Source organism: Podarcis cretensis (genome assembly GCF_951804945.1).
Source record: "Podarcis cretensis genome assembly, chromosome: 2".
Taxonomy (NCBI): domain Eukaryota; kingdom Metazoa; phylum Chordata; class Lepidosauria; order Squamata; family Lacertidae; genus Podarcis; species Podarcis cretensis.
Window position 1 is genome coordinate 72,475,890 of NC_137171.1, and position 12,133 is coordinate 72,488,022.

Below are 12,133 nucleotides of genomic sequence, written 5' to 3' on the forward strand. Positions count from 1 at the left end.
GAAAGAGTGTTGCCAGCTTACCATCTTCCCTTAAACACAGTTCATTTTTGAAGGCTCAAATGGTTCATTTATTGACTTCAAGAGCCACCTTAGGAATTAGTGGAAAAGAACTTGGGCATTCGTCCAAAACTCAGCGAGTACTTCACCTGTGTTTGTAATATGCCTTTGACTCTTTATTAATAATTGATAGAAAACTTCACTCTTAATTGGCTGCAATATTAATAATTCCTTTGTTAAGAATTTTAAGCGTCCATGTATCTGTTTTAAAGAAATTCTACTTATTCCTTTGGTCTCCATTTTGTGCATGGCAGTATATATTAAATACACTTAAAGTTTAAAAAAGATTAATCATTGCAGTTTTCTTTGTTCATTAATTTCCATGACACATAGTTTCAAGAACTTCACCTTATGTTGCTGAAGAAAATAGACTTCTGGAGTATGGGTAAAATAGTGAAATTAATCTGATATACTTTGTTTTGTCCTGGGTTTATTAATTGTTCTTTATTCTTTTTAGGCATTTCCTAAGTTCATCCTTCATTAGATATTTCAGCAGCTAATTACTTGTACTATTTCCCTCACCATGGTCTGTTTAAGTTGATTTTGGTTTTTGATAAATTGACATTTGCTTTTTGTTAGCCTTTCTGTGTGTGTGGTGGGGAGAGAACACAAACAGCACCACCAAGATTGCTCTTGTGGTTGTATGAGAGCAATCCATAAGTCCTCCCCACCCCCCAAAAAAGCTGACTTTTCCTTTGATGCGCACTGATATGGTGTGAATATGACGCCCTTCCATGTTTTACACTGAAGTACCCATAAACACCTCTTGAATGTTCTGATGATGGGACAGGATGAATCATGCTCTTGGTTTTAAAAAAAGGAGGGGAAGGTTTTATTTGATTTTTAAAATAATAATAATAATAATATGCATCTCTTCTAATTATTTTTTAAAAAAACCTGGCATGTGACTCAGTATCATATACGTTGAGTTAAATATTACTGTCCTCTGTAAACAATGAAGCATGGGTAAAATATTTGCCTCCTTGCAAAATAAGCATTAGAAATATGACACAATAGAAAATTAGTTTGAGAGCCAGGGACTGGCAGAATTTCAGATCTGTTGGGACCTTTCTCCTAGCTTAAGAAGATGCCAAATTGTATCTTGCCAGGACCAGTCTCTCAGCCCACCAAAATGTTTTTTCATTCCCATTTTATGCCCTCTAACTATTTAAATGCTGCAATTTCCCCAGTTTTTAGTTGATGAATATTTATACCAATCAAACAACAAACATGTGCTTCAATCCATCAAGAGTTATCAACACATTCAAGCAGCCTTTTCCACACATTGCTGCTGGGGATGTACATCTGGATATGCAGTCACCCTTGCATTGCAATACTCATACAGACTATTTGGATTGTCTGTATATATTTTGGATGCAGTATTTGTATTCACCTGTCTGGTTGTCCATAACTTCAGCAGGATTAGAACCATGAAGGCTTGCTTCCAATTTTATGGAAAAATAATGATCCACCCAGTGATAACTAGCAATGGCTGGGCATTTGACCTGCAAGTAAATGCTTCTGTAAGGGTTCTTGCATGGAAGGTAAACAGAAATTATGTTCGAGAGGAGGAAACCCACACTTCATTCTTTCTTGAAACTGATTTCAAACAAATGGTTTAATGCTGCTTGACGTAAATCATATGCAAAGAGTTAAGCTATTTATTAGATGTGTTGTGTATTATTTCCTAGGAGAGCAGAATATTGTTATAGATTTAATAAATAATATGTAGTTAAGTATACCAGCCTACGCTGTAAATTACTATAAATGCTATATTTACCGTATTTTTCGCCCTATAGGACGCGCCGTCCTATAAGGCGCACCTAGTTTTTTGGGGGGGAAATAAAGGGGGGAAAAATTATTTCCCCACCAGGCGCGGGGCTGGGGCGGGGGAAGCCTGAGCTCCCCCCGACCCCAGCCCCCAGAACAGGCAACTCTCCGCAAGCCGTGGGAGCCTGGCCCCCGGCTGAGCTCAGCGCGCCCATGCTTCAGCATGCAGGCAACTCTCCGCAAGCTTTGCGGAGAGCTGCGCAAAGCCTGGAGAGCGAGAGGGGTCGGTGCGCACCAACCCCTCTTGCTCTCCAGGCTTCAGCGAAAGCCTGCATTCGCCCCATAGAACACACACACACATTTCCCCTTCATTTTTGGAGGGGAAAAAGTGCGTCCTATAGGGCGAAAAATACAGTACTTGTGAATCAGCACATTTCAAGACAGTGCCTTTAGGAACTACCTGAAAAGGGGGAATATATTGTTTGATGATCTTTTATGGCACAGGTAATTTTGGACATATTACTGGAAATGCATGGGTACTACAAAAAAAAAATGCAACTTTGTGTCTCATCCTTCTCTCTGCCCAGCAGGTCAGGGGAGTAGCTTGGAGTAAACAAACCAGCTGGCATGACTAATGATCCAGAAGTTTTGGTACTACAGTAGCTTAGCAGCAAAGCGCTTGTTTTTCATGTGGAAGGTCCACACTCTAACAAACTGAGCTATCCAGGCTGAGCTGCTATCAATGGCCAAGTTTCAGTTTCTGGCATCTCCAGGGAAGGTTGAATAAGGTCCTGTTCAAAATTCTGGAGTAAAATTGCTTCCAGTAAGTGTAAAACTAAGTTAGATGGGTCACTGGTCTTACTTTTTATAGTCTGACCCTTCTCTTCTCACATGGAGGTGCTTTGAAAAGGAGACTGCTTGATGTATGGAAGTTTCTTCAGAAGCCAGCACTGGATCAAACACAACCATATTTCATTTTGAGCTGGGGTAGGAATCACAAGCGCTCTGTCAAGCATTGCTCATATGCTTATCAAAATGTGAGCACGTTTGTGGACAATGAGTGTTCTGCAAGCAGCAGCCAGTGGAGTAGAGTGGAGATGGGGAAACGTGGGGAGCCATGGCATCACTTCCTGTGTTTTTGTTTGACAAATTATGAGAGGAGGTAGAGATGCCAGGCTGCTGTTTTCAGTTGCAGCCATGTAACTCCAGTAAAATGAAGCTGTAGCCTTAAGTTGCATTAATTTTAATTAGTCCCTCAGTCTTCTAGGACAGTCTCTACTATCATCGGGAAAACCTAGTTTGGTGTTCTCCTTATACTTCAGTGAATTCAGTTTTATGTTGATTTTTAAGGTCTTGACAGCACAATTCTATATATGTCGACTAGAAATAAGTCCAAATGAGTTCAATGGAAATTACTTCCAGGTAAGTGAGTGCAGCATTGCAGCCTGAATTATTTAAATCTCAGTCCCAAACATTTTCACAGGCAAATTTGTTTAAAGTTCCAGAGCACGTTTCCTGCTATGCTGTTGAAATGTTATGGGTTGTGACATTGTGCTGCCGTATAGATTAGTACACCCTTTGCTTAACACTTATTTTGTTGTGTAGCCAGTCTTGAAATCAAGTGATTAGTAATTAACTAATATATTCTTTCTTATTTCTGCTTCCATTTTTTGTGTGCATATTTTTATGCCTATGCCTAGATACATATAATTAAGGCTGGAAGAAATCCCAGATACCTAATCATCCAGGCACCTAGAAACTTAATATTGGTGCTTTAAGAGTTTGAAATATTTTTAAGCTTTGTTATTAGATAGTAATCCTGCCAGGTTGGATTGTTGTGAATTTATGTTCCTCATAAAGTGTTTAGTTCATGGTAAGCACTCTTGATAATAAGTTATCAATGATGACGATTCCTAGAAATGCGATGAAGTAATTTTGAAATATGTCATGTTTATTCCCCCAAATTCTTTGAAGAGTCCAGGCTTGTCCTATTGACCTCAGTATGTCTGGTGAGCTCCACTAGAGCTCTTCCAAGCTCACTTTGAATTACCTTGTGCATTATCCAAAATCTTCAGAAAACATTTGGAAGCGCTCACATAATTTATCTGAGTCTTCTAAGGGCATGGAAGAATGCCCCTGTAGTCCTCAAACATCTCTCCATCAACCTTCCCAAACCACTCACTAACCTATAGCAGCAGTGGTGGTGTGCCTGGGGAGAGGAGTCAGTTTCCTCCCTTTTCTGTTGCTCTAACATGGTGGGTAGCAGTGTGCTGGTGCCAAATCCCAGGGGATCATGGGAGATGTAGTTCTCCCATGGGCCTTTGCAGTTGCAGTGGAGCAGCATAAAAGGAGGGAGGGAAAGGGGGAAATAGTCTCCGCTCCCCATGAACCATCGCCCTGCTCCTATCACTGCTTGAAAGGTGAATGCAGCAGATGGAAGGAGGAGTGCATTTGGGAGAGTGGAGGCCAGCTGGGAGGACTTCCAGGGATCACAAGGACTGGCAGAGATGTGCGTGAATTTCTTCTTCAGCTTGGATTTTAATCCTAGCTGGATGATAATGCCTAGGGTAGTAAAGTTTGCCTCTCCTTTGAGGTGTTTGTTTGTTTTAACAAGGCCTCAGAGGTTTATTTTTGAGCCAGAGGTCAGAGAACTTTGCTGACACCCCAATATATTGAGTCCTAAAAGTTGGCTTATCGAAGAACAATTCTCTTGTGTTCTTTTATCCCCTGCTTTGAGCCATACCTTCCTGCTAGAGCATTCCCATGAAGCTCAGCTTCGTTGCCCTTGTCACGTCTGGCTTATATTGCAACTATTACTTCTGGGCAGTCTTCAGAGAGCTTCCCCTCAGAGCTGTTGTTCCATTTTGCTTCCCTTTCATGCTCTGCTGTGTTCAGAACATTTGGGTGTGATGAGGTCCCTTTGAAACTTGGTTTCCACACAAAACATTTTCCCATTTTTATATAATAAAACTGATTTTAAATCAGTGTAACCCCTTGAGATAATACAGTTCGTGCCAATTCACAGTTTATGCCAATACTGAAATGCTTATGGAAATGCAGTTTTGGTGCACTCTTGAATTAAGTGTGGTGGATCTATAGTAGCTGGTGTGATATAATTAAATCTGAACAATACCCTAGTTGAGAAGAAGCACCTTCTTAATGATAGTTGGCAAACTGAAGATAAGTAATCAAGACTTTAAAGTGCTTCTCTACAGTGTATTAGAACCATTCAGTGGTTGCATGAACACTGATAATAAGAACATAATTTAATCCAAATTCCAATTTAATATCTAAAATATATAAGGGTTAGATAGGCCAAACTGGAGGAAGCATTAATGTTTAAGGTGGAGTATGGAAGTGTTCCCCTACTACCTGTGTGACTCTTAAATGGCTAGAGGGAAACATGTTTTCAAAAATTATTATTTTAAAGTGCAATTCAGTACACATTTGGGGTGTAATCCCTCCTTGAATTTAGTAGAGTAAACATACATAAATTGTAACTTTGAATTTCTTCCAAGTGATGGTCAATTTTTTATTTTGAGTTCATTAATTTATGTTGAATTTTTTGTTTAGATTTGAATGTTAATGTGCTTTTGATAATAAATAAAGCATATTACTTTAATCATACCAATAATTTCATAAACTTCTATCATGTTGTTCCCTTTGCTTATATTTTTCAGAGCTAAAAAACACAAAACATTTCCTCACATAAAAGTTATACCAGCCCCCAGATCATTTTGGTTGTAGTATGCAGGGACATGTTTCTTTCACACATTTTTTATGGTCATGCACATGATGCCGTCTCCCAATCACTGACATCTTCTATTGCCCCCCTGGTTCTTCTGTCTTTACTCAGACCCCAGAAAGCCTGACTTTTTCTAGAAGAACAGAACACTAGGGTTGTCTCCACAAGTGTAGATGCCTTTGGTGCTCCTCTTCTGTCTTTTAAAAAGAGCAGAGTTTTGAATTGGAAAGTGGAATGTAGGAAAGTACTGTACTTGTTAAATTCTGTACTTGTTAAATTGCTTTTTGAACTGGTTTAGAAGCACAAGTCTGTATAGACACTTCTCATTAAAATCCTCCATTATTCAGGACCAGCCCTTCTATTAGGCAAACTGAAATTCTTGTCTAAGGCAAGTGATTAAGCTTTATCAGGTTTTGTTTTTTTTAATGAAAGAGATATAGTTCTATAGCAACATAATCCAGCAGTGCTATAACTATACTACAATAATATTGTAGCATTATGCAATTATAGTGCTATGCCTCTCATAGACATAAAAATATTTTAGTGATAATTAAGGATCAATTAAAATAGCAAAAATAGTGTCTTAAAATGGCACCCACTACAAGTGTTATAGTGAATATGTTCTGAGCTGTGATAGATTCACTTTGAAAGTGGTTAGAGAGAAGCTTTTCTCCCTCTGTCAAAATGCTAGAAACAGGCGATCCAATTAAGCTGAATTAATCAGAAAGTACTTCTTGACTTGCATAGTTAAAACCATGGAATTTTCTATCACAAAATTAAACAATAGCCATAAACTTGGAGAGTTTAAAAGGAGTTTAGACAAATTCATGGAGGATAAGGCTGTTGCTGGTAATGATGCCTTTATACTATCTCCAGTATCAGAGACAATATGTCTCTGAATATCAGTGGCTGGGGATTGCAGTCAGTACGTTTCCAAGCACAATTCAAAGTATTGATGCTGACCTTTAAAGCCCTAAATGGCCTCGGCCCAGTATACCTGAAGGAGCGTCTCCACCCCCATCATTCAATCCGGACACTGAGGTCCAGCGCCGAGGGCCTTCTGGTGGTTCTCTCACTGCGAGAAGCAAAGCTACAGGGAACCAGGCAGAGGGCCTTCTCAGTAGTGGCGCCCGCCCTGTGGAACGCCCTCCCGCCAGATGTCAAAGAGATAAACAACTACCTGACATTTAGAAGACATCTGAAGGTAGCCCTGTTTAGGGAAGTTTTTAATGTGTGACATTTTAATGTATTTTTAATCTTTGTTGGAAACTGCCCAGAGTGGCTGGGGAAACCCAGCCAGATGTTGTGGGGTACAAATAATAGATGATGATGATGATGATGATGATGATGATTATTATTATTATTGCCTTCATGTCCTGCTGGTGAGCCACCATGGGAACAGAATGCTGGAACAGATAGGTCTTATGTCCTTACGACATGCAGGGGAATAACATGACCCAGGGCTTCCATTTTAAGTGACAGCTCTGTGTCTAAGGATATAGTTCTACCATCAGACCGGTTTGGTCAACTAAACAAATATATATTGAATAGATGTGGAATGGATAAAGTATTGAGCTGACTTCAGATATATACTGGTTTAATTAATAGTGATTTGAAAATGGCCACTACTACCTCCAGACAGAAAACATTTCCTCATATTGCTTTATGCTTACATGAAGAGGAGCAAAAGCAATGTAAGTGTTTTCCATTATGAGAAACCAATTTGCAACATAATAAAACAGAGGGTTAACATATGTTCTAACATCTTTTGCACAAGCACACACATACACCACACAAACAATTTTAAAAGATAACTTGTCATTTTCATCAACAGTTCCTAATTATTATTATTATTGTTATTATTAGTTTATTTATATATCTTACTGGGTTGCCCCAGCCACTTTGGGCTGTTTCCAACAAAAAGTAGTAAAAACACAACACAGCATCACACACTAAAAACTTCCCTGAATAGGGCTGCCTTCAGATGTCTTTTAAAAATCACATAGCTGTATGTTTGACATCTGCTGGGAGGGAGTTCCATAGGGCAGGTGCCACTACCCAAAAGGCCCTCTGCCTCTACCCCACCACTGAGCCTTTCTGGTAAGCGGCAGTGACACTGCTGCTGTGAGGATGGCAGTGTGCTGCTGCTCTGCCTCCCTGCCAGCCACTATCACTTAGAAGACTTTGTGAATGATCCTTCAGATTATCGGGGAAGACATGGGGCTGCCTTTTCTTATGTTTCTTACAATGTGTAGTTCTGCTGTGAGAGTCACAAGGAATTGTATGGTCGGAACAGCATGCATGCATTAAAGCAATCTACTTGAACAGTATGAAACAGTGTCATTGATGTATTCTAAAGATTTATAGTGCTTATTAAACATTCATGAAGACTTTGGCCTTGTCAATGCCAAATCTACGCTAGGAGCAAATAATATATTTGTGCCTTTGGACACAAACCACTGCATATCTGTGGGTTGGATAAGTTGATATTCTTACGCTGATAATAGCTTCCCTACAGAAAAACAAGTTATACTGCAGGAACATGCAACATGGACAGTAGCTTGTTTTACCATAAGTATGCCTGGCAGGAATCCATAGGCAGTGGCAACTTCCTGTACAAATGGTGTTTTTGCAAGGTTTTATTTTGATTTCTCTGTAGGTATCTTCACATATGCTGAGTAGCCATGTGGTTTTGCTCCTTTCCTTACTTGTCCTCTAGCCATGGATAAGAATCATAGAATCATAGAATCATAGAGTTGGAAGAGACCACAAGGGCCATCGAGTCCAACCCCCTGCCAAGCAGGAAACACCATCAGAGCACTCCTGACATATGGTTGTCAAGCCTCTGCTTAAAGACCTCCAAAGAAGGAGACTCCACCACACTCCTTGGCAGCAAATTCCACTGTCGAACAGCTCTTACTGTCAGGAAGTTCTTCCTAATGTTTAGGTGGAATCTTCTTTCTTGTAGTTTGGAACCATTGCTCCGTGTCCGCTTCTCTGGAGCAGCAGAAAACAACCTTTCTCCCTCCTCTATGTGACATCCTTTTATATATTTGAACATGGCTATCATATCACCCCTTAACCTCCTCTTCTCCAGGCTAAACATGCCCAGCTCCCTTAGCCGTTCCTCATAAGGCATCGTTTCCAGGCCTTTGACCATTTTGGTTGCCCTCCTCTGGACACGTTCCAGTTTGTCAGTGTCCTTCTTGAACTGTGGTGCCCAGAACTGGACACAGTACTCCAGGTGAGGTCTGACCAGAGCAGAATACAGTGGTACTATTACTTCCCTTGATCTAGATGCTATACTCCTATTGATGCAGCCCAGAATTGCATTGGCTTTTTTAGCTGCCGCTAAAGAGAGAGCACCCAGGCATAAGTCATTGGATACATCACATTTGGGATTGGCTCGATAATAACTTGACTCAGAGAAGATCAAGCCTGATTCAAACGTTACAGTTGCAATGGTGGCTGATGTTCCTGTAGTTGGTTCACGTATCATTTGGGCAACATATGAGTTGTCCAGATAACACATCACTCCTATCCTGCTTCCTCTTGATCAAAACCACTAATGCTTACATGGGAAACACCCACATTATCTTGTCAAACCATACAGTACTCAGATGCTACCAGTGCAATGGGGAGCTGACTAGAGTGAAACGGCAGATGACTCAGATGCAACTTGAGCTGTATCAAAATTCAAAGTATATTTAAATGAAAGAATGATTGAGCCTGAGGATGGGTAAATGTGTTTCAGCTAAGAGAGTCACCTTCCCTTGTGGCCATCACACTCTTATGATGGGATTATGGAAAGTATGTTCAAAACCAGTCGCAATTGTTTGGCACACACATATTACTACATTATTTCTGTTTTTGATGTAGTTCTGGTTACACAGGAATTCAAAAAAGTATTTGGGACAAAGCCAACACATTTGATCTACAGGACTGAGCACTGAATGCAGAGTTTTCTGTCAGTGTATGATAGGGAGTTTATAAATATTACTCAGACATGAGAGAATATGAAATTGCAATATAATATCCTGGTGAACCTCAGAAGGTTAAATTCCCAAAAGACCAGGACTATGTTTGATCCTGCCCTAGAAACTGGGAAGAGGATGGGTGAATTCAGATATTTTGGTTTAGAATATTCCTTAATAAGGGAAGCTGGAATGAATGACAATATATATACATGCTTGTGTGATAAAGAAGAGATGTTCTTGCAGTCGGCTGACCTATTTTTAAGTTAGAATAGAGAACAAGCAGCAGCTCTTGAAGTCTATTTTAAACGCCTTTCCATTTTTGGCAAAATAGAAAAACTGCTTTTTATAATGCCATGTAGCAGTTGAATTATCTACCTATCCTCTATCATAGAAGCAGCATAAGTGGATGGGATTTGTTTTTTCTAACTGGCTATGAGTTCCTTTGCTTGCATGAAGACTTGAGAGTGGTATTGCAAATGACCACACAGCCTTCTCCAGTAGTGGGAATATATCCAGTTGGAACTGAGTATTCCTAATTTCTGTTGGTTCTAATTTTTGTTTATTTTTATTTGTATAAAAATGTATGCCTCACCCTCCAAGTCCATACGCAATACTCACTTGACATATAGCCCCACCCCTTTCAGATTATAGCCTTTGGGGAAAAGAAAGGACACGTTTTTAGTTGTTTTGACTTTAAATACAATTGAATCTTGTATTTACAACTTGTTAGATTGCATCTTGAAGAAATATCCATGTCTTGTGGTTTTAAGAAATTGGTGGAGGTAAAGATGGCAATCATTTTCTCTAAACATCTATTTACACTTATTTTCTTGCCCTTAACTTTGAATCTCAGAGATTCTCAAATGCATTTCAAAGTATATCCTGAGGAAATAGTCAAGGCAGTTTTGCCTATTATCTTACCTCAATTTTCTGCAACCTGGTTGACATCTGCATTTAATGTGTTTCAGCACACCAAGAAGACCAGATCAATCGGACCCCTCCTTTGGACAGAGAGCAGCTTCCCCATCCCCAAAACCGGCTGCTCAGACCAGCGAAAGCACAAGAGAGATGAGGAGCCATGGGCAGACCCCCCAACAGGCTGATGGGCCAAGGAGGACACTCCAAGTGGACAGCAGGAGCCAGAGAACAGGGCGTTCACCATCTGTGTCACCGGATCGAGGCAGCACCCCTACCTCACCTTATTCTGTCCCACAAATTGCACCCCTTCCTAGCAGCACACTCTGTCCTATATGCAAGACAACAGAACTCACCTCCTCTCCCAACCAGCCAAACTTCAACACCTGTACACAGTGTCACAACAAGGTCTGCAACCAATGTGGATTCAACCCCAACCCTCACCTGACTGAGGTAATACATAAACTGAACATTTTGATCAAGTTATGGGGCATCATTACTCATTTCTGTTAATATGTCATAACTCAGGTGAGGGCCTCCTTGCACTGTGTGATATGAGAAGGGGAGTTTGGAATTCAACCTTTGAGGATAGTTATTGAGATCTGAAACACTGAGTGATGTGTGTATGTGATGAAGGTGGGATGAGAATGGTTTAGAGGACTGGGGAACTATAGTGCTTGTAGTAATGTCATGTCATCAAATAGAGCATAGGTGCATATGCAATTTTGTTGAGAGCTTGGTTGTGTACACCTGGCTAAACTGCAACTAACTTTTCTAAATGAATTCTGTCAACCAAAACATTTTAGCTCCTTCATCTGATCCTATTCTTGAATCTCTTTTTAAGTTTTCTTACGGTGAATCTTTTTCTACCTTTTGCAATAAGAATAAAAGAAAGAGTGAAAGTATGAAAGGGAAGGGAGAAAAAGTGATACAGTTTTGCTTCAGTCAACAGGCTTGTTACTAGTTGAAGTTAAAGATAGCTAAAGATTGCTAACACTTGCATGAAGCCTGATATACTCAGATTTTTTTGTGTGAATGGGGCTCAGATAGCTTTGAGGCTTGATGGTTGTGAAATTCAGGAGCACCAGAAGAGAATCTTTCCATTGGCTGTTGAGTAGAATAGGGAATAAAACTAAGCATCTGAAGAGCTCAGATGTTATGGTTGTCCAGATTTGGTCCTCTGATGTGACATTTTTAGAGAGTGGTTTTAAATTATGCTTTATTGTGAAATAAATCTGGAGTTGTTACTTATTCATGGTGAGGGATCCGTAGATCCTTTCTGAGGTTATCTCTTCTGCTGCAGTGATATCACATTTTCCTAGCATTCATTCTGCAATATTTGGTACTGGGGAAAATTGGTTACAATCTCTTGTGTTGACAAACCTCCCCTGAAATACCTTTGATTTTCTCCTTGTTAGGTATGTGGCACTCAAAAGACTTGTCTTCAGCTTGCAGACAGGCTAACCAACTGTAGCAGCTCCCAAATAGTTCTTGGCCACATTCCCTGGACACCAGTCCTTTGATTTGTATGAAAAATACATCAGGGTTGCATAACCAGACTTTGGGCCAAGCTAGACAGTATGTGAACGACATGATTGTAATTCATGTTCCTTAATTCTAACCCATTAAATTTGATAAGAGTAAGTTAGTGTACTCTTAAACTGGGGTA

At 40.0% G+C, this 12,133-nt stretch overlaps 1 protein-coding gene across 4 annotated transcripts in view; it reads left to right on the forward strand.

Annotated features, from left to right (window-relative positions):
• BSN (bassoon presynaptic cytomatrix protein) overlaps positions 1-12,133 on the forward strand; it is a 209,604-nt gene that overhangs the window by 15,982 nt on the left and 181,489 nt on the right. For all 4 annotated transcript variants that reach the window (XM_079964382.1, XM_079964381.1, XM_079964384.1 and 1 more), the window contains exon 2: positions 10,518-10,917. In XM_079964382.1, coding sequence (XP_079820508.1) covers positions 10,518-10,917 — 400 coding nt within the window. The remainder of the gene's footprint in view (positions 1-10,517; positions 10,918-12,133) is intronic.